Here is a 27,007-nt window from a genome sequence, read left to right on the forward strand (position 1 = left end):
TTAGGAGCACAACATGGAATCTAGAAGATACTTGAAAAATAGTAAATGCATAAAAATAGAGATTACACTGATTAGATCTTGGTACTAGCTCATAATAATTGAGCCTAGTAATGAAGTAAATTCAATGAAATAAGAACGAGTGCCATAAAAACATAGACATAAATAGGAGAGTCTTGTCCAATTTAAAACATCATTCGATGTAGTTGAAATTATGGTCAGTTGCTAGAAGGATGCAACTTCCATTTAGGATCGTCCCCTCCCCTTTCGAGTAGGTACGTGGCTTCTCTATGATTGCCCTCACTGCATGGAGATGTAAATAGATCATTTTATTTTATTTTTTTTTTAGTGCAAATCTGGGTTTAAGCTTCAAGGTGTGTGTTATCTAAAAATTAGTTGTTTTAAGAGTAATCCATGGTGCAACGACGACGCAGTTAGTGGTATGGTTTGTGGTGTTGAGTTTTTGTTTGTAGGATTGGTCCAAAGGGGGGTTTCAACTCGTCTTGGGAGGTTTCATTCAGTGGAATTTGCAAGAGACCAAGGATGTCCATGTCTTCAACTTCACAGAGGAAACTGATCGAGTTTCTTTCCTTAATTGAAGATTGAATATCAATTGACATGAGTTCTCGCTAGACTTCCTTAGACTGATTATATGAAATCCAAAAAACAAACTCTTGATTAGGAGAAAGGAACTTGGAATTTCAGGGAAGTTGAAGGCCGGCCGCAGCGTTTGCCATTGATTTAGCTGAAATTTTACAGATTATATTGGGAGATAGATGATGAGGAATAGAGTGCAGGAAACTCTTTTTCTTTTTCTTTTCTTTTTTTTTTTTTTTTTGCCTAAATTCAGTTTATGTAGACTCGAGTCAATAATTATGGATATCATATAAAAATAACGGAGACCCATATGTTTATAATTATTATAGCTAACTAATTATAAGAATTATTCTAACTAGAGGAAGATTGCATCACATTGCCTATATAGTAAACATCCCCCAACAACTTCAGCAGCATCAGTGTTGATTTCCATTTCATTCTTGTCCGGTATTTTTCCACCTTCATTTCCTTGCTCAGTTCCTTTCCTGGTGAGTGGAAATTGCCTGTACCTTGATAATACTCTCTTGAAGACTTCGCCTGTAAATTCTGAATTTTTGAATTCGTTATCAGGAAATTATTAAAATATTTCTGTTATTCTTTTCTTCTATACTTAATATCATCATATGACTTGATAATTGTACACGTTTCTTTTTTTTTGGTAAGAATGAACAGGTTAAAACAAACCTAAAATAAACAATTCAAACTACCAATATATCTTAGCAAAACATTTTCACATGAGGCTGCTTCCCATCAAGAATTCTGAAGCAGCTTCAATATAGACCTTCCCTCAACGTTGGATAATTGACATGCTCTTCAGAGCCATATGGTATTTGCTAAGCTTTCACACAAGAGCCTAGATGGCAAGAAACAATGTCAAAGTTCCAATTGCCAACAATTAACAAGCCAATATATCCAAACTTCAATTACAAAAGTCATCAGGTAAACTGAGAAAAGAAAAAAATTCACCAAGTATCTATTATGCCCAACAAAATCCTACAGTTCTGCCAGAAAGCACGAATACTGATCATCACTAACAAGGAAAAAGAAAAAGAACAGACAAAGTAAATGACAAGGGATATGCATAATTTGATATTAAACTGTTGCCACTAAATATAGAGATACTTCAAAAGAGAGCAACTGCTATCTAGCTCTGGAAAAAAATAATTATCTGAAAGATATTCCTCTTGAAGATCAGATCCCCCTAAAATTTTCAATGGCCTCATCTCATGATTAGCATCACACGAAACAGATCAATGGCTTGATATCAAGAAAAATTGAAAATGTGAATATAATGCAACTGATGTGCAAAGAATAGAGGGTGAAAATGCAAATTTGATCTTGATATGAAGCTGCAAACCAACTGGAGTCATCAGTCAAAAGTTAGCATTTAAATTAATATGAGTGATAAATCAACAAACCCAAGAAAAGAAGTAGCACAGAAATGATTCATCAGAATTTTCAATAAACACCCATTAACAAGGGTATCCTTCCAGAGTTTCAGCATTATAGAACAAGATTATAAAAGTATGAATGGCAAATGAAATGGCAAGCTTCAGTGATTTCAGCGTGCCTGTGCCATTCATGGGTTTTAATCAAGTCAAAGACTGAAATAAGGGCCAAAACAAAAGAAACACATAATATAGCAAACATCAAACTTATATCATTTCGATCTCTAGCTGAAATAGCCATATTCTGATCCAAATATCTAGGGAAAAATATACATCATATTAAGAAAACATAAACAGAGAGCACAATTACTTTCCAAGGCTTTTCCAATCAAGCAAAATCAAGACAGGCATGTAAGCTTAATGCAAAACCAAAACTAATTCATTGAAATTGCTAGACAATTTTAAATAAAATACATTATCGAACCATAAATGAGATCCCGAAACAATGAAGCAATATATGAGGAGAAGTAAAAATAAATAACCACTTTTGATACAAGTTAGATATGCCCAGCAATAAGATGCTTATCAATCAGCAAATCAAACGTATTGCAAGACAAAAAGTCCTCCTGTATCACAATCAAATGAAGAAAGATTTCAAAATATGTGCCAAAATAGATATTGCAAACATAAAAGTCGTTTATTATTCACCAGGAACCCTTTTTCTTTGACCCCGAATAATAACTGAGGTACCATCTCACAAACTTCTTAAGCCCCGTTCCCAAATCAGTTGTAGGCTTATATCCAAGCTCTCTCTGTGCAAAACTAATATTGGCGTGTGTAAACTCCACATCCCCATTTCTAGGCAATGGCATTACCTTCTTTTTAGCCTTCACCTTCAAAAGACTCTCCAATATGCCAACAAGACGACTCACAGGTACTGGCGAAGTGTTCCCCAAATTAAAGACTCTCAATTGCGCTGGCCCCCTCTTCTTCCCTCCACTCCCCGTGCTCTTCTTTGCAGTATCCAAAGCCGCCAAACACCCTTTCACAATGTCGTCAATGTAGGTGAAATCCCTTGCTACACTCCTTCCATCTGCTGTCTCAAAGAGACCAATCTCCTTCCCCTTCAAAATATCCTTGGTGAAAAAGAAATACGCCATGTCGGGCCTTCCCCATGGTCCATAAACCGTGAAAAAACGCAACCCAGTAATGGATAGACCATAAATATGATTGTAGGTATGGGCAATTTCCTCTCCTGCCTTTTTAGTTGCTGCATATAAACTCGCAGGATTATCAGTCCTATCCTTCTCTGAAAATGGTACCTTCCTATTAAGCCCGTAGACAGAGCTCGAAGACGCCCACACAACCGCAGGTTGTGGGTTCGCTGATTTACAAACCTCAAGCAAATTGACAAATCCGCCAATGTTGCTATGAACATAAGACTTGGGATTTTGCATTGCGTAACGCACCCCAGCTTGAGCAGCTAGGTGCATTACATGGGTAAAAAGCACCACATCAAAAAGCTTCTTTAATAATGCCATGTCATTGATATCCCCTTCCACTATAAAAACCCCAGATCGTTCAAGTACCTTTTGCCTGGCTCTTTTGAGGCTGATATCGTAGTAGTGATTGAAATTGTCGAGACCAAGTACGCCATCTCCTCGACGTTTCAGCGCGACGGAGACATGGGTTCCCACAAAGCCAGCAGCACCAGTAACCAAAACGGTTAGGCCAGCGCGTGCCTTGGGACGCGCGGATTTGACGACTTTTTTCTCCCAAAGAGGACCCCCAGGTGGATCGGTTTTGACTTGGTGGCGAGGGGAAGGCGAGGGAGGAGAGAGGAGAAAGAAGAAGAGAAAGAGAATAAGGAAGAGGAAGGAGTAGAAAGTGAGCTTGGAGAGAGAGGAATGCAAGCGGAGAGAACGATGGTGATGGTGAAGGTACGTGGAGGATTTGTCCGATTTGAACTTGCCTGGGGTGGAAGGTGGTGTAGTATCAAGGAGTGACGACATAATCAGGTACTAAAAGGGAAATCACCACTTGGGGTTCTTGCGTTAGCGGCGGCGACGGTGACGGTGAACCCCTGGGGAACAGGTGGGGTTTCTTTTGGGTTGAATGGGATGTATGAAGTTTTGGTGTTTGTGAAAATGGCTGAGTTAATGAGGTAAAGAGGGTGGCCTAGTGAGAAAGGGAAAGTGGGAAATTTTGCATAATTTATGGAGAAGGGAAGGGGATCCCAATTTTGACCTTTTTTTTTAAATGATCTGTTGACGGTTGTGTTACGGTTAGATTAAGCTTTGATTCTTCGGTTACAAGTGATATATTAATTTTCAGTTGTGATTAATGGAAAATTTTTTAAAAATAATTTTTTTGAAAAAGAAGTTTTTTAATAAAAAAACTACAAACGAGAAATAAGATATTCCATAATCTAATTTCCAAAAGAACAAATTTCCATAATTTAGTCTTTAAAAAATTTGCCATAATCTTATTGCGGACATAACTTTTTTTTACTCCTTTCCCCCACAAATTTTCTTTTTCCATTCCATCTAAGAAAAAAAATCTAAATTATAAATTTTTTAAATAATAATTTATCTTTTTATTGCTTAATATATTATTAATTTTAGTAATAATTTACTAACAAGACAAAAATTATCAATTTAAAAAATTTTAATACTTAAGCAATATAATTAAATAATATATTAAAAATATATTTTAAAATTTAGGCTCAATTTATTTTAGAAAAAATATTTTTCAAAAAAATATTTTCATATTTTTTTACATTTAAAATACTCATAAAATTTAATTAACAAAAAATATTTTTCTAATTGAAAAAATAAGTAAAAAAAATCACAAAATTTTGTTAATGATAATTATAAATTTATTTTCTATATTATTAAACTATTTTTTTATAATTTATATGGTTTTACATTTGATAAGTCTATAAAAATATAAACTATTTAATCATAAATTTTAAATTAAATTGATTGATATAATATATATTTTTTAATATTATTATATATATATATTAAAATAATATAAATAAAGTGAGAAAAAATATACATGCACCATGGGGTGTTTTCACAAATATTTTTAATGAAATCTTAAATTTTGATTATAAACATATTTTTAAAAATAATTTAGATTTTATAAGAAATTTTTTAGTAGATAGTTGCTTAAGTATATATTAATATAATTTTAAATAATTTAGATTTTATAAGAAATTTATATTAGATATTTATTTCTCTCTTTCATAATTTTTATTTATTTATTTATTAAATCAAAATTATTATCTATTTTCTTTTTTTACATTATAATTAATATATAAATCGATTATTATTATATTTTTAAAATCTATTATTAATTATTAATTTTTTTAAATAAATATTTAAAATATTTTTTAATATTTAATAAACTTTAATGTATTTAAAATAAATATAATTAAAAAATTAATAAACAGTTATTTTTTTAATATATGTAAAAAGGTAAAATAAATAAAAATTATAAAATAAAAGGATTACAATAATATAAAGTTTAAATACAAAATTAAAAATATATAAATTAAAAATAAATTATGCATATTCATATTCATTAATATGATATTTATTTTCATACTTTACTGAAATATATTTTAGAATTATCTAAAAAATGAATTTAATATAAGTGATTTGATTTAAAAAATTAATTATTTTAAAACATAAATAATATTATGATAAATTAATAATATATACTCCTTTTTAAAATTTTTAAATACTAAATATAAATATTTATAAAATATTATTTGTACTTGAATTTTAAACTATTAAAGATTTAATAAATAATATTATTCTTTTAAATTTTGCCATTTAGTGATTTTATAAGATAGGTTTAATTTTTATTTTAAAATAAAAATTGAAGATTGGATGAGTAGAATCTGAAATTTTTTAGATTTGCTCAGAATTTATTAACGGATTAAGTCTGTGGCTACTTAATCTCTTTAATTTTAAAAATTATTAATAAAAAAATTATATATATAAAATGTAATTATTTAATTTTTAAAAATTAAAAACATGTATAACTCTAGATTGTATAAAAAATTTAAATAGTTATACTTTTTAAAAAGTTAATAGTCAAAAAACTAATGATGAAAAAATTAAAATATTAACTGATATTTTATATAATTATTTAATTAATATAAATTTTTATGTAAGCATCGTCGTAATTAATAATTAAAATTTATATATTATAGATAAATATATTAAATAATTTCTGAAATTAAAAATAAAATAGATGTGGTGAGGTGGGTGAGTGGGATAGGGCGGCATAATGTGCAATTTGGTTGAAATAGCATAGGAAGAAGGTGAGCATTGATGAAGAGAAACTTGCAAAGAAGGCAAAACAATTCCTCAAACAAACTAATATGGTATCTTGTTTTCTAATTTAAGTTAGGTTGTCTCGTTTTTCCTTTTATTTTAATTTTTATTTTCTATTTAAATTGATGAATCCAAGACATTCACCAAATTCACTACCATAATCTCATCATGAAAATTAACCTCCAAGGAATATGCAATACTTCACTTTGCTACAATCCTTTACCTTTCCTCCCCTCCCACTTTATTCCATTCATTGCTTATTCTTTTTAATTAATATTTATTCCTAATTTTTACTACTAAGGCACAAGAACAAGCCTCCTTCAACTTTCCTTTTCCTGCAAAATATTCTATTTTATTTTTTTTTTCTTGAGGTATCAGAATCCTAAGACCTATTCTTATAGGATGGTACAATTTATTTTTTTTTAAAAAAAATCTGTTTATTATGAAATAGAAATGAGCAATTATAGTTTGAAATTTGAAATTTCATATGCACGTGCATGACTTGTTCTAAGGAATTGTCGTCGTGGTAAGAAAAGTATTATAAGAGCACAGAAACACAAACGAGTTAAAATAATTAAAGAATACTGAAATAATTTTTTAAAATTATGAAATTTTAAATTTTAATTATAAAATTACATAAACAAAGAAGAAGTGGACCGAGGCTATTCTCGAAGATATTTGGAGAAACAAAGACAAACGGTCCACCTCCGAGAACCAAAGTTACTAAAATTTGGGCTTGGTTTTTGGAGACCCAAATCTACAAGCCCAAAGATCGAACCGGTGACCCACCACCAACCAAAACCCAATTTTATAATTACGAATTTACGACAATTTATATTATTTTCGTTGTTATTTAGTTATAAGTTTATGTTTTTTGAATAATTATTTTATATTTATATACAATTATACTATTATTTTTTTTTTAAAGTAAAAAACGTGAAAAGTATTACCTTTTGCAAGGGACCCAGCCCATCTTTGGTATCCCGTCCTTTTCTTTATATACTGCACATTTTTTTCGCTCCGTCTAAATGTTTTTTTGTTAGTTATATTTAAAAGAATTAAAATATATAGTAAAATTAATACTTTTATCGTTCCATTTTTTTTAAAAAGAAAAATATAATCTTTATATTTTAACTATATCATGTTAAAAATATATATATTATTTTAAGAAGAAATATCCAATTTAACGGGGTGAAATTATAGAGATTAATTAAATTTTAAAAATTAATTAATCTAGGAAAAGTAGTTATATCCATATTAATTAATTAATCTTTATATTAAATTAATAGATAAATATTCAATTTATCCTAGTCAATTATATCCATATTTATTGATGTGTTGAATCAAAATTTTTTAAAAGTTCAATTCGCTCAATAAATAATATAGAAATCTCTCTGACCACAAAGCCTGCAAGCTTAAACCCAAATCCAGGAAAAGTACTCCAACCCATATCCTTGCAACTGCTCGTCCTAATACACCACACTGCCAAATAGAAGGCACCACTGACAACCAGATGGACTCGACAGCAACACAATCCAACCAAGACAACGAAAATCAGCCATGGCCAAGGGAAAACAATCTAAATGCCAACATACTTATATACTCAAAGTCCAATCACTCAGAACTTTTAAGTGTTGAAGTTGGGTTGAGTTGTATTCTCCATATTATAACATGTTTTTATATAATGTAATACTGTTATGAGTTCAAACTGCCATTGGGCCGCCTTTAAGATTCGGAATCAATTTTTGTGCACAATGATTTTGAGTTTAAAGCGATTTCAATTCGACTCTAGTTTGAAATTTTTTATTTCTTCCCCCAAAAAGAGCTAAAGTCCGCAGATTTGCTAATACAAATATTATGTAACTTGGCCACGAGTTTGATTTTTTTTTTTTTAATTAGTTTTTCTAAATTTAAAGTAGGTTTCTAAATTATTGTTAAAAGGGCTTTTTATTTTTCAATAATTGATATTTTCTCATTATATTAACTGCTTAATATATTCACATTATAGTGAAGTTATTTTAATATCAAGTAATAGTTGTATTGTAATTAAATCAATAAAACAAAAGCTGATAGTTTTTCACTAACAAAGTAATTTCTCAGGTAATTTTTTTTAACAATAAGACAATTAAATTATATATGATTCTACTATAAAAAATGACAGACAGTTTCATTAATGGAAAAAAATAATTCATTATTGAAAAATGATACAAAGCCAATATTATAAACAATTAAGTTATTAGCTACAATTCTAATTATAGAGATTTATACAATAGAGTCTCAGTCCAACACAATAAATTAAGCCTAAAGAAAGAAAACAAAACAAAACAAAACAAAACCTTTACAGTAACGCAACCCTAGGATGAATAGGTGGACATTAGCCCCTAGAGTCAAGGACAAACTCGAATTCATTTATGACATTGGCTCTTAGAGCCAAGAACAAGCTCGAATTCATTTATGGATCTTATGAGATACTACCTACTGGACATGCAAATCTGGAGAAATGGAAAAAGGTAGATAGTATAGTAACATCATGGATTTTGAGCTCAATATCAAAGGAATTAGAAGATGCTTTCATATATACACTATCCTCAAAGGAGCTTTGGGAAGAACTCAATGAAAGGTTTGGAGAAAGTAATAGACCCCTTCTCTATCAAATTAAGCGAGAGATAAGTTCTTTAGTTCAATCCAACACATCTGTTATGGTATATTTTACTAAATTCAAAAGGTTATGGGATGAATTAGCATGTTTAAAACAATTATCTATATGTGTGTATGGTGCTGCAACTGAACTACATGCTATTACAAATGAAGATAAGTTTATTAAGTTTTAATGGGCTTGAATGACACCTATGAGCATGTTAAGAACCAAATCCTTTTAATGGATCCTCTTTCAAGTATAAATAAGGCATATTCTATGGTCTTAAAAGTAGGAAAAAAAAAAGAAATTAATATTGATTCTACTAATATTTTTAACTCTATTATGGTTGCTAAGAGTTAGTTCCAGAAGGAAAAATTCTAGGGAAAGAAGTCTGTAAAAAAGGAACTCAGAACTTGTAATCACTGCAATAGTAGTGGATATACCAAAGATACTTGTTTCAAGTTACATGGCTATTTTGAATGGTTTGCAGAATTCAAACAGAAAAGAGGATTTAACAAAAGCAATGTGGTAGCAAATGTTGTAGAAAAAAATGCAAGAAATAGATGCAAGGGCCAAAGTTGATGCTGAAAATATTGATTGGATAGTATAATACAACATAAGATTGCAAAATACATGCAGATTTAGAACCTTGTGATTAATGAAGCCAGTTGTGTTGGTTATGCAGATCAAAGGTCTAATAATTATCCTATTAGCAACAATAGAAAACTTAAAGGTTCATGGGTTATAGATTTTGGAATGTATGTCATGATTTATCTTTACTTCACAACCTAACAAAATTAAACCATCACATCTTGATTTGTCTACCTGATGGAACTACTAAATCTATCCTATACCAAGAATTAGCTAAGATAAACCCTTGATTGCACTTACACAATACCTTATATATACCTGCTTTCAAATATAACCTCTTATCAGTAAGTGCATTATCTAAATCTGCTCAAATTTGTGTCAATTTCTTTTCTAAATTTTGTGTTTTGTAAGATCTAGTGACTGAAAATATCATAGCTAGAAGGGAGCCTGTGGATGATTTATATGTCTTGGAAAATAAGAGAGCAAATGAAGATCTTAATTCCCAATGTACTCCCTTATCTAATATTAAGAAATGTTTTCAAAATGATATTTAAAATGTTATGCAATCAACTGTTTTGCACAATACTTCATCCAATTCTTACAATTTATAGTATGCAAAACTCGGACACAACTCAAATACAAAAGTAGCTCATATCATAAACTCAAAGAATAATGATCATTATATTTGTGATGTCCACTTGCCAATCAATAAAGACTAAGTTTTTAAAAAGGAAAAATAACAAGGTATTCTTGAACTTATCCATGTAGATTTCTGGGGTCCATATTCTTCATTCTCAACTACACAAGCTAGATACATTCTTACTATTATTGATGATTACTCAAGAGTAACTTGGAGATATCTTTTTCATGATAAAACTGTTGCTCATAGTATGCTAGTAAATTTCTATACTACGATACTAACACAGTTTGAAAAACATATCAAAATCATGAGGACTGATAATGGAACAGAGTTTGTGAACAAAAAATGTACAAACATTTTTAAATCAAAGGGAATCTTGCATCAAAGAACCTACCCCGATTCCCCACAATAAAATGGAGTTGTGAAGAGAAAATAAACACTTACTACAGGTAACTAGAGTTTTAATATTTTAGTCTAAACTACCCATACAATTTTGGGGAGAAAGTATATTAAATGCTACCTACTTGATAGACAAAATGCCTAGTCCTGTCCTAGAATAGAAAACACCTTATGAAATTTTATTTGCAAGAAAACCAATTATAATCTTCTCAAGGTTTTTGGTTGCATGTGTTTTGCTATAAATACTAGACCTAAGAAATACAAATTTGATCATAGAACTTTCAAATGCATTTTCATTGGATATGCCTCTGAATACAAAGCATACAAGTTATACGATATATCAAATAAAAATATAATTGTATCTAGAGACGTTTTTCATGAAAATATTTTTCCTTATACAAATAGACGTATGGACATTCAGAATGAGAGTGTTTTTCCTATGCCTACTTTCAACCACGAAAAATTTGAAAAAAGCACACAACATTCTCAAAACACAGAAACACCCGACGCTTTAACTACTGAAACTAAACACAATGACACAAAAGTAAACCAAGAAATTTATAAACCAATTTTAGTAGAAGAAGGACAATTAAAAAGGAGCACAAGGCAAATTATAAGACCAAGGTAGCTGGATGATTTTATAGCACAAGTGACATACAAACCAACCACAAGTAACTCAAAAGTTGTCTCCTCTCCAGGCATACAAAAATCATCAGGTACTTCTCACATCCCGCCTAATACATCCTTATTAGTATCTTTATACAATCATGATTATATAAGATTCATTTTAAACATATCTAAAATTCAAAAACCTACCAGTTACCATCAAGCTAATTGAGACAGTAACTGGACCAAACTATGTAAGCAAAATTGGATGCTTTAGAAAAAAAATAGTACATGGGAATTAACTAATCTTCCAAAAGAGAAGAAGGCTATTGCATCAAAATTGGTATAAAGGGTCAAATAAAAACCAGATGGTAGCATTGACAAATACAAGACTAGATTGGTTGAAAAAGGGTACAACCAATTGGCAGGCATAGATTATCATGACAGTTTCTCATCAGTAGCAAAGAGATATTAGATCATATTAAAGTTAAAATATTCCAATTAAATTTTAAAATATTAAAAATAAAGTATAAAAAATAAAAAATTATTAAAAATTCAAACTAATCAAATCGAATCGAATCGAATCAGACTGGTTCAATTTGATTCAATTTTTAATCAAAATCGATTAGATTTTATTTTTATAAATATTAAAATTTTGATTTTCGGTTTATTCAGTTCAATTCAGCTTTGAACCGAACCAACCAAATGCTCACTCCTAAAAGCAGGGACAAGTGTGCAAGTTATTCAAAAGTTTATATGGCCTTAAGAAAGTATGAAGACAGTGGAACAAACAATTGACAATCAAGTTATAAGAATATGACTTTTAACAATATGCTTATGATCACTATTTATTTACAAAAGGAGTTAGAATAGGATTCCTCGCACTAATAGTATATGTAGATGATTTACTAATTGCAGGTACTAAGAAACAAAATATCATGGTAATTAAAAATTACCTGGACATGCAGTTCACTATTAAATACCTAAGTCATGCTAAGTATTTTCTGTGCATCGAGATAGCAAGATCAGACAAAGGAATATTGCTCAAGCAGATAAGTACATACTTGACATACTTACAGATGCAGGAATGAGTGATGCAAAACCTATCTCCTACCCTCTGCCCAAAGGACTAAAATTAGACAATGAATTTGAAGAACCACTGCAAAATGTAGAGCATTACCGAAGACTCATAGGAAGATTATTATATCTAGGTATTACTTATCCAGATATATCCTATGTGACCCAATAATTAAGCCAATTTCTATAAGCTCAACGAAAACCCCACTAGAACGTTGCACTGCATGTCCTTCGGTACTTAAGAAGCTATCCGTCCAAGAGCCTATTCTTCCCATCAAAAAGTGATCTATGCATGCATGACTTTTGTGATGCCGATTGGGCATCTTGCCCAGTATCTCGAAGATCTATCACATGTTTTTGTGTTTTTTTTTAGAGCCATCTCTTATTTTCTGGAAAGCAAAAAAAAAAAGCAATAGTAAGTCGCTCATCAGCAGAAGCGGAATACAGGAGCATAGTAATGACAGTGTGTGAGATTCAATGGATAAGTTACTTACTGAAAGAATTTCACCTTCAACCTTAACTTCCGATACCACTACACTGTGATAACCAGGCTACGGAACATATAGCTGCAAACCTAGTATTCCACTAACGAACAAAACACCTCGAGATCGATTGTCACGTGGTAAGAGATCAAGTTTCAAAGGGGTTTATTTCTACCTTGCACATCTCATCAAGAAGCCAACTTGCGGACATATTCACGAAGCCCCTAATTTCTGATCAGTTCAAAAGTCATCTGCTCAAGATGGGACTGCATGACTTACAGTTGTCTCCATCTTGAGGAGGGGCCTTGTTAGATAAGGCAACAGAAAAAACGACGTCGTTTTATTAGAAGATTTCAGAATAAAATCAAAACGACATCGTATGAATTAAAGATATCAAAAGATCAACGGTCTATTTATAGTTGTCTCATAAACCATTATAATACAATATCCTTCCTTATTTTTGTGTGGAGATTCCTTATACAGTATTTATTTTTATTGTAACTATTTTTATTCTTTGTAAAATAATAAGTTTAGAATTCTCGACAAATATATAAATATCAGTACAGTGAAGTAAGACGGACATCGCCATCCTTCATTTTTTTTTATTTAAGAATACTATTGGTTGAAATTAAAAACTGTTAAGGCGATAACCAAAAGAAGAAGGGTCGAAATTAAACCTCCTCTCCCATAAAAAAAAAGTCAAAATAAGCTCCAAAGAGGCAAAGTTTCCAAAGATCTCCGCAACAAATGAAATAGGGGCACACCATATAAAGTTCAAGAAAGGAAAGGCCGTGGCTGGTAGAACCACCAGATCTATGGTTTGGCTGTGTGTATTTAGATGTGGGTTTGTAAAATTGAGTTTATAAATTAATAATAATAGTATTAAAATTTAAAAAGTTGATGTGGGCCATAGATCTTATTGGTCTTCTTATTGGGCACGAAAAGCAATTATGGCTGGTCAATAATTAATTCATACAACACATGTGGATTACGGAATCTGATGGAGAATTCCATCCAACTCCAAGATTCCAATCCTTCGGTTTTTAATGGATTTATTCATAATTAATTAATACAACACATGTGGATTACGGAATCTGATGGAGAATTCCACCCAACTCCAAGATTCCAATCCTTCGGTTTTTAATTGATTTATTCCACGTAGATGCTGATGAGTCAAGCTGATGAGCTTTAAATACTGAATAATATATAAACAAAATATTTTTAATATTTTTATTAAAAATACTTTTGAAAATTTCTAAAATAAGTATAAATTTAATGCAAAACATTGTATTTCTTAAATAATTAATCCTTTCGAGGTATTTTCATTTAAATATTATTTTGAAAAAAAAAAGAATTATTATAAAGTTATGTATAATTTTATCTTTTTATTTTAAGTTAAAAAATTAAATTTAATAATTTTAAATAATAGAATTTATAGAAATCAATTGAATCCTTTCAAATGGAAAAAAAAAATGATTTCCAAAATTGCCGTACAATACTAACATATTACTTTGATGGGATTCAATGAATCAAATTTTTTAGAAATACCTATTTTATAATTTAGTGATTTTTTTAACATTTAAAAATGGATAGAGACGCAAGTTTCCCTCAATGGTCCTTTTATGATTCGATACTCTCATTTTTTCATTTTCTTAAACCTAATTTATTCTTTCTCTTTTCCCATGAAAAATGATCTGCGTCAATTGACTATCGATGAAAAAAAAATGTTGTTGTCCCTATTAAGAGCTCCAGAGATATTTCGATCGTCACTTATAATTTCTGTATGATATGAATATTTTTCAATACAATCCAATCAATTTTCAAAATATGCAGACCTTTTTAGCATATTTATGACATCCTTTAGAGGGGTATCTATTATGAAATTAGAGGCAAAAAGATATATGTTTCGATTTTTTTAATAATGTTGATTTTGAAAATATAGAGTATGGGAGCCCTTGGTTGTACAATCGATTCCTGCTTATTTGGAAGGAGATACAAGGTAATGAAAATCATCTCCATATCCCTCTAACTCATTCTGATTTTTGGGTTCTGATTAAAGACCCCCCTTCTGGTTATTATAACGAGACGTTGGCTAAATTGGTCAGAGATTTAGTTGGCCACTATAAAGAGTATGATATGAAAAATGCTTCAGCTATGTCGCCGGGCCCTATGAGAGTTAAAGTTTGTTTGGACATTCGGCAACCTTTGAAACAGCGGAAGAAGTTTATTGGAGATGATAATACTGTGTTTACTGTGAAGTTTCAATACGAAAAGTTGACTATTTTTGCTATCTATGTAAAAAATTGGGTTATGTGGAGGCTTTCTATGACTTGCGGCTGAGGTTGAAGAAAGAAGATATCAAGTTTGGTTGGGGTGATTTCCTCAAAGCACCTGTTCATCGGAACCAGAGACTGACAAGCCTGTGGTTGTGTGATTCCGACAATTTTGTTCCGCCGGAATTTGTGGCAGGATTGGCATTAACTAGCAATTTTGAAAACACTAATTTGGCAGCACATAATAGACATTTCTCCTTATTTGGCAAAATTCAACCTATTGTAAATAAGGAGACTGAGGACCATATTATGGACATGGACAAGAATTCTCTGGGCCGAGGCAGTTCTAATAAGCTTGATGAGAAGATTGCGGCTCGAATAAATAATGATGCTAAAAAAAGGCCAAGAAACACTAAACATAATGTTGTTACAGGTTTTCCTTCCTCTCAACAGGATGCCTCTAACAACACCCCTGCGAATATTAATTTGACAGGCAACAGTGAAGCGGCTCATCCCGTCAAAGGTCGGGGTAGCCGAAAGCAATGATCGTCCTGTGTTGGAATTGCCGATGACTCGACAATCCTCGGACAGTTAATGCATTGAAGGATTTGGTTACTAGTTACAAGCTGGACATTTTATTTTTTATGGAAACAAAAGCTCTTAGTTCTCGTATGGAATTTTTTCGTAATTTTTTACATTTTGATGGTTGCTTCTCAGTAAATAGACAAGGATTGGGAGGAGGCCTTTCGTTAATGTGGAAGAGTCATGTGTCTATTTCTATGGTTGGCTTTTCTTCAAATTTTATTGATTCGGTTGTTTTGGAAGGTAATGTTCAATGGAGGTTTACTAGTTATTATGAGTTTCCGGAATCGCAACGACGACGTCAGTCTTGGAATCTTATTCGAGCTTTATCTCGTAGAAACTCTCTTCCGTGGCTTTGTTCGGGAGACTTTAATTATTTATACTCGAGAGATGAGAAAGAAGGAGAGTATCTTTGCCAAATTTTCTTATGCAGGGGTTTAGACAGACACTTGAGGAGCATCTTTGCCAAATTATCTTATGCAGATATTTGATTTTGAATTATTGTAAATCTTTGTTAGACTTTAGAATTGATATTTTTGTTAGATGGGTTCGTCGTAATACTACTCTAACTGCTCATACTTTGGCTAGAGAATCTATTAGGCATAATCGTCTTTCTGTTTGGGATGATATCCCTCTTTGTTTGATGAAATTTTATTAATACAATCAGTAGTTTTGCTTTTAAAAAAATAGAGAGATTTACTATTTAGTTTTTTAGTATTGCCATTATTAACAAGTCAGTCTCTGTATTTTTAGAAATCTATTAAAACGTCCTTATCTTTTTTTTTTTCGTCAACGAAATAGTCTTTACATCATCTTTTCCGTTAAAAATAGATAAAGGATGAGAGATAAAAGTTTTAAAATTCAATTTTACCCTCAAATAAAACCCTTTATTAAGTACTTGAATATTGCTATTATTAACAAGTCAGTCCTTATATTTTCAAAAATCTATTGAAGCATTATTATCTTTTCTCATATCTATTAAAACGTCCTTATTGTTTCTTTCCGTCAACGAAATAGTCCCTCCTCCTTCTCCTCCTCTTCCTCCTCAAAAAAGAAAAAAAAAAAAAAAAGAGAAGAATATGATGATGATGAAGGAGAAGAAGAAATTCTCCTCCTCCTCCTCCTCTTCCTCCTCCTCAAAAAAGAAAAAAAAAAAAGAGAAGAATATGATGATAATGAAGGAGAAGAAGAAATCCTCCTCCTCCTCAAAAAAGAAAAAAAAAAAAAGAGAGAAGAATATGATGATGATGAAGGAGAAGAAGAAAAAAGAAGAAGAAGAAAAAGAAGAAGATGATGATGAAGAAGAAGAAGAAGAACAAACACCTCCTCCTCCTTAAAGAAGACGAATAAAAAAATTAAAAAAGAAAAATAAGAAGCAAAGAAAAAGAAGAAACAAAGAAGAAAAAAAAAGAGGAAGAATCGATGAAGAAAAAGAAAAAGGAGAAGGAGAAAAAAAAGGAGATAATTTGATTTTTTGCTATATTTTAATGGTAGAAATAGATAAAATGATTATTTTATTGATAAAAAAAAGATGCTTTAATAAATTTTTAAAAATATAAAAACTGATTTATTAATAACAGTAATACCTGAAATTAAATTATAAATCTCAAAAATATTTTGAGATTTGTTTTTACTATTAAAATAAAGTTCATCACGTTGTATGATTAAAAATATTTGAAATTTTGTTTTTTTATAGTACGGATTCATAAATTAATCCTTCTTGAAACTATTAATTAATTTCTTACTAAATTTCCAAATAAAAAATATTTATTGAATAATTCAACTTGAATGCATATACAATATCCTAGCAAAATTTAAAAAATTAATTACCTCCAACAACGAGCAATTTGAGTAGCAGAGTTGACTAGCTCGACTATTAAACTATAAATTTTATTTTTTTTTTAAAATATAAATTTAGATGCATTTAATATAAAATTCATGTCATAGGGAACCAATACAATAATAATACTACTAAATAAAATGTTCATATCGAAATTTGCACATATTTTATTAAAATTTATATTATAAATTTTATAAATTTAAATATAAATATTTAATTTAATATTATTAAGCTAATCTCAATATGACTTTTTATGTCCACTTTTCTATTAAATTATAAAAATATGGTAAAATTTTTTAATTTTTTTAATATAGTTCCTTCTTAATAAAAAAAAATTAAATTTTCCCTAAATTATAAAGTGTGGGATAAAAATATTAAAATTTATTTTTAATTTAAAATTTATTTTTGAATTATTATTAAAATTAAATATAAATTTAAATAAAATATTAAAATTTAATATAGTTTACCATTATTATATAATTAAGAGTAAATTTAATTTTTTAACCATCATCACTGACCATACAACAATTGTGCATTTAATGCTCCATAAGCAAAGACTACACAACACTTAATTTTAACTTTTAAATATTGTAAAAAAGTTTAAAAATTTGAGGAGATTAAAGACGTTTTAAAAATTTGAAAGTCAACTAATAAAATTTTTAATGATTAAAATTAATGAAAATATTAATTAATAAATTTTTAAAATATTAGAAATATTTTAATATATGTTTTTAAAATTGAATCATCGATCAATGAGTTTTTTCATATTCCTAAGGAATAATTTTTTCTTTATTTTATTATTTTAGCTAAATAATTAATTCTTCAATAAAAATTAAACTACAATTATTCAGAAATTGTATTTACTATTATAAATATTAGGACTCAACAATAATTTTTTAATAATATTACTTTTGCAGGTATATAACAATAATATAAATAATTGTTATTAGTAATACATATAAATATATAAAAACAATGTGAATTATGGATATTAATAAAAAATTATTTTTAGCTTCAATTTTTTTTTAAAATAGTCTTATTTATCATTATTAATAATGATTTTTTTATCTATAATTATAATTTTATTGTAAAATATCTAAAATTATATTTTTATAGCAGTATGCAACAACTTGTATATTATTGTGACAAATTTATATAAACAAATTTTTTATATACTTTCAATAGTAAAAATTTTTGCTACTAATTTCAATATTTATTGTATTGATTAAATCCGCATTGAATCAAAACATAATTGAGAATCAATTTTCTTATATTTTTCGTAATTTTTTCATGAGTTTTATATATTTATATTATAATATATTGATTTTTATTAATCAAGGAAAATAAGGAAAGTATAAACTAGATCAACATTGGAACTTTAAGGGAATGATTTTTGTTTAAAAATAGTCTAACTCTATTTAAGACAACTAAATTAAATACATAAAAAATTAAAAGTACGTAGATATATCGTTTGAAAAAAAAATTAAATATATGAAGCACATCATATAATAAAATAAATATTCTTATAAAGATAAAGATTTATGATAATGTTTTTAAATATTTAAATTATTAAAATTTTAATATTATTTTTATATATATAATATTAAAAATATAAAAAATAATATCTTATAATTTCACTCATTTTTATATCAAAATAACATATATGTTATCATGCTATTAGTAAATAATTATAATTTTTTACGCATTTAAAATTATTGATATAATCAATAATAATTAAAATATAATTATTAATTGAAAAATAAAAATATAAAAAAATATATTGTAATTTTTTAAAATTTATGATTTAATTTATATTAAATTAATATTTTATAATATGATTTTTATATATTATTTTTAGTGATATATAAAAATTATTATTTTTTGCTAATAGTATGATATTACAAATAATATTTTGATACAAATTGAATCACATAACTTAAAATAAAAAAATCAATAAAACTAAATAGTACATTTTATATTTTTTTATAACATATTATTTATTTACAAATGTAATTTTAAAAGATAAATATGAAAAATGAGCGCATAAATATAGAAAAATTATAAAAACTTGAGTTAATAATGAAAAGTTCTACTTTATTCCTATTATATATTGTTTTTGTTAGTTAATTGAAAATGGTTTATATCTAAAATAAAAGTTAGTTACATATTCCATTTTGTAAAAGAAAATTTTAAATAATTTTTTATAAAATTATGCAAAATTTTAATTTTTTAAAAATAAAACATAAGTTATTTTTAGAATTATTTTTGAAATTTATAATTGTTATCTTTTTTACCGACAATTTTTTTTATTAACAGAATTATTAATAGAATTGTAATTATATTTTAAAATACTAATAAATATTTTAATTAATTTTAAATAATTATATTTTAAAATACTGATAAATATTTTAATTAATTTTAAGAATTATAAAAAGTAACTAATTAATTTCCCTATGTAACTTACAATAATTTTCCCTTTATTTTTTAATACCCACACATATTTCCTTTATAATTTGACTGGCACTAACGTCCAATTTTTCCTTCCCGCTTGCATTAGTTTTTTTGTATTTTCAGCATAATGAACTGTGTCGCTCTTATCCATTTGTTTCCATTCAAGGTCTTTATAATGACACACACATTTAGACGCAGAGACGAAGCTAGCAAACACTTGTTGAGTAAGAAAAAAAACTAGTGAGTCATGGAATCCAGAAAATTTTTTCGCTTCCTCTTCATCTTGCTGTGTGGAGCTCTTGTCTTATTCTTCACCTGGATTCATATCCCATACGCTCCACCACCAAGCACCACCGAATTCCTCGACTGCGCCACCAACTCTCCTTGGTGCACCTCCAGAAATCGCTTCCTATCTAAGAAACCACCCACCATCAATATTCTCAAGAAACCCCCAAGACAGACGCGCCACCATCATGAGTCAGACGTCCCCCACCACCCTCTGGATCCCCTTACCATTCGAGAACTCAACAAAGTCCGTACAATCCTATCCTCGCACCACCTCTTCAAGTCATCTCCCTTTGCTCTACACTCCGTAGTCTTGGAAGAGCCCGACAAGCCACTTGTTCTCAGATGGCGAAAGGGGGACCCCATGTTATCCAGAAAGGCTGCCGTCGTGGCACGTGTGAGCGGCCAGTCACACGTGCTAACGGTGGATATAGATACCAGCGAGGTTAACGTACAAGAAACCAATCCGCTTTCCGGGTACCCAACGATGACGATAGAGGACATGACTTCATCCACGTGGGCCCCACTGTCGAACGGTGATTTCAACCGTACGATCATCGAGCGTGGAGTAGATCTGAAGGACCTGGCTTGCTTACCCATCTCCTTAGGTTGGTATGGTGCGAGGGAAGAGAACAGGAGATTAATTAAGGTACAGTGCTATTCTATGGAGGGCACTGCAAACTTCTACATGAGGCCAATAGAAGGGTTGACTGTGCTGCTTGATTTGGACACTAAACAAGTAGTGGAGATAGCAGATAAAGGGAAGACCATACCCATACCAAAGGCCGCCAACACAGATTATCGCTACTCAGCTCAGGGCGTCGATCAACAGAAGAAACTGATCAATCCGATTTCCATAGAGCAACCAAAAGGGCCTAGCTTTACTGTGGAAGATGAGCACATGGTGAAATGGGCAAACTGGGAATTTCATCTCAAACCCGACCCGAGAGCTGGGGTGATCATTTCTCGCGCTAGAGTCCAGGACCCGGATACTGGGGAGGTGAGAAATGTTATGTACAAAGGCCTGACTTCGGAGTTATTTGTGCCTTACATGGACCCTACAGATGCATGGTACTTTAAGACTTACATGGATGCGGGTGAATACGGGTTCGGGTTGCAGGCCATGCCGCTTGACCCACTTAATGATTGTCCGCGAAATGCGTATTACATGGACGGAGTGTTTGCCGCCGGTGATGGATCTCCATACGTCCGATCAAACATGATCTGTGTGTTCGAGAGTTATGCTGGTGATATCGGGTGGCGGCACGCTGAGAGTCCGATTACGGGTATGGGGGTAAGGAACATCATCTTGGAATTGGATTGATATTTTCTGTTAATTAAATATAGGGAAATAATTAAATTGCATTTCTTAGGTTGATGATTACGTAGTTTTTAAATTACAGATTAGGGAAGTAAGGCCAAAGGTGACGCTTGTGGTTAGAATGGCAGCATCAGTGGCTAACTATGATTACATCGTTGATTGGGAGTTCCAGACTGATGGGCTAATCAGAATCAAGGTTAGTGATTTTATATCTAAACGCGTAACGTTTTGTTTAAATCATGCGTTCATTTGAAAATATCCAACATGGAATCTTTACATTGCTTTAATTTTTAGCCATCATATGCTAATTTCAGACCTGTTTTATTTTGGATTTTTCTTGCTGGTGTTATATCTATGTAGTAGTGGTAGCTAGCTAACATATAGAGCAAAATGGTGACAGGTAGGACTTAGTGGGATTCTGATGGTGAAAGGCACCTCATACGTGAACATGAACCAAGTGCCAGGCCAAGAAAATCTCTACGGCACACTGTTATCAGAAAACGTCATCGGTGTCATCCATGACCACTTCATCACGTTTTACCTTGACATGGACATCGACGGATCTGATAATTCCTTCGTAAAAGTAAATCTTCAAAGGAAACAGACCTCTCCTGGAGAATCCCCAAGGAGAAGTTACTTAAAAGCTACAAGAAACGTTGCAAAGACAGAGAAAGATGCACAGATTCAGCTCAAACTTTACGAACCATCCGAGTTCCATGTGATCAACCCGACTAAAAAGACACGGGTAGGGAACCCTGTGGGGTATAAGGTGGTTCCCGGCGGCACGGCTGCTAGCTTGCTTGATCATGATGATCCGCCACAGAAACGGGGAGCATTTACAAATAATCAAATATGGGTCACCCCATATAATCGGACCGAGGAATGGGCGGGTGGGTTATATGTTTACCAGAGTCAAGGTGAAGACACTCTCGCAGTATGGTCTGAAAGGTAAAGAACTCAACTTTCTTGAAAATTTTGGTTTTAGGCAGATTTTTTGCCTCTTTCTTTTAAAGGCTAAAAAGAACCTTGATGATTTGTGGTGTGGTAGGGACCGTCCGATTGAGAACAAGGACATTGTGGTGTGGTACACGTTAGGCTTTCATCACATACCATGTCAGGAAGATTTCCCTATAATGCCAACAGTATCGTCGAGCTTTGATCTGAAGCCTGTCAATTTCTTTGAAAGCAACCCTATTCTTCGGTTCCCACCTAATCTTGAGGAAGATTTGCCTGTTTGTAAGCCTTCAGACAGTGCTTGAATGGCATATGTTGTTTTAGTTTTAGTTTTTTTTTTTCCTCTTTTACTACATGTAGCCTATGTTGAGAAGAAGACTTTTCGGTTCGCAAGCCATGCTACGTGTTGTGGCTTGGTTGGGGCAGAAATTTCTGGTCTGATTTGTACAAATATTGAATGGAAGAGAATAATCTTATCACTTATTATATACATGTTAATAATCTTTAAACATTTTAGAGTTAAGTATATGGCAGCAGCCACTGCCAGGAGTTTGCTTCGGTTTTCAGCCAAGGGATGCCGTAAATCAGATTAAGTGGATGAGATTGCTTAGTTTCAAAGTGATTTTAATTTTGGTTTGGATTGATTCGAAGTAAGAGAATTCAACGGTTTAAAAAAATAATTCCCTTGGTTTTCAAAAATCACAAATTAAATCGGATAAGACTGTTGAGTCAATTCTGTAGAAATTCTTTGGAGAGACAAGTCAACACAATTATATGTCAGGCTAATTTTACTGTTTGGTTCAAACCTTCAATTTTTATTTATAACTTGCTTTTCTTTAATGTTTTTATAGATTTTTTCATTGCAGGTTTTAGATTGAATGTATTAGAGAAGCTTGATAGTCTAAATTAGAATATTTTTTTAGATATTTATAAGGTTATTTGATTTCTTAAAAATCTAATATTTATTTACTGGTCATAAATAATAAGATTATTTATATTTAATAATTATAAGTTTAGAAATATTACTTTCTTAAACAAATATGAAATGGTATAAACATAAATATCAGAATCAGTAGTTGTTAAACAGTGGCCACACACAATAATGGTGATAAAAAAGGCATCCAAGTGATGGATGATTGGTGGGCTTCCAACTACTCCCACAAGGACGAAGACTCTGTGATGTGGTGAATTATAATGAACTAATTAGGTACATATGCATGTAAGGATAATGACTGCACTTTACACGAGACAGCACTTTATTTTTTATTTTTTATTTTTTTTAAGCAAAACTTAATTATATTAATAAAATTTCATCAAATAAAGAGGGATATCATTCCAAACAGATAAACGATCATGTCTAATAAAGAGGGATATCATCCCAAACAGATAAACGATCATGCCTAATAGATTTTTTAGCCAAAGTATGAGCAGTTAAAATGATATGATGATGAACCTATTTAACAGAAATATCAGTTTTAGAGTCTAACAAAAATTTACAATAATTTAAAATCAAACCAAGTTCAAAAAAGTTTAAATGTAAAAACTGAATAGCTTGAACCATTTGCAAGCAGTCCATAGGAATGCAGTCATTAAAAGGCAAAAATTTCGTCGCAAAAAGTAAACAGTAATTGATAGCTAAAACTTTAAGTACTATTATGTTTCGAGAAACTAAAAACATCACGTTGAAATATACACTCAGAATTTTTCACAACAAAACCGTAACCAATAAAATTTTGAGCTTGAAACAAAACTCTATCAACTTGACAAAGCCAACTAAAATTGTCCAAACTTGAAAATGACGCACGAATTTAAAGAGGAATGACTTCAGGATCACAAGCAGGATTGAAAGAATAAAACAAGTCCGTGCCCTGATATAAAATAGCAGTTGTATTTCCATACAAAATATCAGCACGTTAAGCAGCTTCCCAATCCAATATATGATGAATGACATTTTCCACAAGGTGAGCTGTTGAATTTTACACCTGGTTGCATAATAATGAGTTTTTTGCTGACCTTAATCTTCATGCACAGACCATTACAAAGATTTTTCGAACCTTGCCCTAGGACTTCAAAGTCTGTAGTAAAAAATTAAAAAAATTATCAGCTGCAAATTTTTCATTCCCCCTAACCTCCAAACTTTATTGGACACAGGACAATGCAACAAAATATGATTGACACTTTCATCTCCATGGTACCAAGCACATCTAATATCTACATCCACACCCCTTTGGCTTAAGTTATCCTTTGTAGGCAATATCCTTCACTTTTGGAGGGACCGAAACATTCCACAAACTAGTCCACAACTCATCTCCCACATTAAAAGGTGATCTCCCTAGCAAGTCCATATATACAAAGTATGTGGATTTCACCGTATACACACCTCTTTTATCAAAGTGCCACAAGAAGACCCAACGACATGCATTGTTGATTGCATTAATAACCCCACAACAAAGTCTTAAGAAGACCCAAGAAGCTACCGTCGAATGCCTTTTGTTTTAGACAATCCACATCAAGAGTAAACCTGTCACCACATAGTCCCAGTAACTCTGTGCCAGGGCATAGAATCGAGCACCTGGTCTTCCTGTCTCATATATGTATATGTGTATATAACACCTCTGTACTTACCATTGCCAGGGCGTAGTCAAAGGCTCCTGGTCTTTACTATAACCGCCAGGGCGTAGTCAAAGGCTCCTGGTCTTTACTATACCTGCCAGGGCGTAGTCAAAGGCTCCTGGACTTCCTGTCTGAGACTATTGGATCATTCAGCATTCACCCACATCAACAACTAACTATGCATATTATATTTATTACTATTTATTTACACATTATTTAGCTTAATTTATGATTTTTACCTTGTTTTTACAGAAAAGGAAGAAATTGGAAAAATGAAGAAAAAGTGCAGAAAATGACAGAAAAGTGATTGGGTCAGTGATTTGCCCAAATCACTCGTAGAAACTGGTCAAATCACTCGCAGAGACAGAGACAGAAACTGGACTGAATCCCGGAGAACGATTGGGGCAGATTGGGCAAGTGATTTGCCCAAATCACTCGCAGAAACTGCCCAAATCACCTTGACAGCAGAAATTGACAGCAGAGGCGGGAAACAGCAGGGAACCAAATTTCGAATTTTCAGAAGTCCAAATCCAACTCAATCACTACCAACACAATTCCAAGAGCCACGAAAGAGCTTCTCACCTAAGGAATTCCAGTTTCAATTAAATTCAACATTAAAAGAGGAATCACTAGCCAAATTAAAAAGGGATTTCAAAACCCTAGAAGGATGAAATTCTTCAGCTATAAAAGAGCAACCTCCAAACCAGCAAGGGGCATCTTCTGATCAGCTACTCAGCATCTTCTCCCCTCGCCAGAAATTCTGCAGCTTCTTTCTTTCCTTTCTTTTCATATTTTGTGTATTTAGTCCACCATGAGTGGCTAATTTCCTTCTTTTCTAGTTGAAGTTGGTGAATTTCAAATTTTGTGATGAATTGGGAGATTTAAATCTCCATTGTTAAACTTCTATTTATTTTCAATATTTATGCAATTTGATCTTTCCATAATTGTTGCTTTGCTTTTAGAATCAATAAGGGCTGATTGCTTTTAAATTGCTTAAGTAACAAATTGCTTGAATGATTTAAGTCCGTAATTGCTTATATTATTTGAACACAAATTTAATCAAGTTACATGATCTAAACTTGGCCACGCGGTTGGCAAGGTTAGAATTAGGTTTCTCTAAGTCTTAATGCAGTTAACAGTTATTCGATGCCAAAGGCCCCAAGGACGTTCCTTGGCAACTTGTTAACTAGTGTTTGATTAGCGAACGTTTCCTAATCAAACTAGAACTAAGGAGGAATTTGGATTGTGAGAAGCGTCTTCCACATCCTAAACTAATTTATTGAGATAAATAGGAGTATTAAAGAATCAATGATCAATTCTAAACAATCTGAAATAGATCCATACTTCAACTAGAAGCTTTTCTCTTATTGATTTACTCAAACTTTAAATTATTGCTTTCTTTTGCTATTTAATTTTAATCATCAAATCAAAACCCCCCTCTTTTAATTTCTTGTTATTTACTTGTCCAAGTCATTAGTAGGAAAATTCGTAGTGTCAAATCCCTGTGTTTCGACCCTATTGCCACTATCTACAAGTTAATTGTTGATTGTTTAATAGGTTTATTTTTGACGGCTTCGATAACCGCTATTAAAAATTGGCGCCGTTGCCGGGGAGTTGATTTAAACTAACGTATTTTCCCTTTATGACCAGGTCTGGCCGTAAAGACACTCTTCTTTACGACCCTGAGATTGAAAAAACTGCCAAGTACTTAAGGAAGCAAGCAAATTTGAGGAACCAAGCCTCAAAAGCATCTTCATCAGCAACACCATCTCACAGAGCTGTTGTTATACCTGCTGATTTTTCTGCACCAGCAAATTCACCTACCTTTGCACCAGCTGAAGCACTTGCTGTCACATCTGCTCCTGCTACAGAAATTTTTGCACCAGCAGACTCTCCTACAGCCACTACTGCATTTGAACCTGAT

General features: G+C 31.3%; 2 protein-coding genes and 1 long non-coding RNA gene across 3 annotated transcripts; 1 reads left to right on the plus strand and 2 right to left on the minus strand.

The window, feature by feature from the left end:
• Positions 1 to 2,488: 2,488 nt before the first annotated feature.
• Positions 2,489 to 4,200, minus strand: LOC110628660 (UDP-glucuronate 4-epimerase 5). The gene has a single exon (XM_021775452.2). The coding sequence runs from the start codon at positions 3,992 to 3,994 to the stop codon at positions 2,687 to 2,689; it is 1,308 nt and encodes a 435-aa protein (XP_021631144.1). The 5' UTR covers positions 3,995 to 4,200; the 3' UTR covers positions 2,489 to 2,686.
• Positions 4,201 to 12,224: 8,024 nt separating this feature from the next.
• On the minus strand, positions 12,225 to 13,025 carry LOC110615415. Its single transcript, XR_002487949.1, has 2 exons — positions 12,777 to 13,025; positions 12,225 to 12,671 (listed from the first exon to the last, which is right to left on the minus strand). It is a non-coding gene; the product is annotated as an uncharacterized LOC110615415 (long non-coding RNA).
• Positions 13,026 to 20,064: 7,039 nt separating this feature from the next.
• LOC110628686 (primary amine oxidase) lies at positions 20,065 to 22,962 on the plus strand. Its single transcript, XM_021775481.2, has 4 exons — positions 20,065 to 21,489; positions 21,599 to 21,712; positions 21,917 to 22,464; positions 22,565 to 22,962. Exons 1-4 carry the CDS (start codon positions 20,158 to 20,160, stop codon positions 22,773 to 22,775), a joined length of 2,205 nt encoding a protein of 734 aa, XP_021631173.1. The 5' UTR covers positions 20,065 to 20,157; the 3' UTR covers positions 22,776 to 22,962.
• Positions 22,963 to 27,007: the final 4,045 nt, after the last annotated feature.

Source organism: Manihot esculenta, chromosome 1 (assembly GCF_001659605.2).
Source record: "Manihot esculenta cultivar AM560-2 chromosome 1, M.esculenta_v8, whole genome shotgun sequence".
In the NCBI taxonomy this organism is placed as follows: Eukaryota; Viridiplantae; Streptophyta; class Magnoliopsida; order Malpighiales; family Euphorbiaceae; genus Manihot; species Manihot esculenta.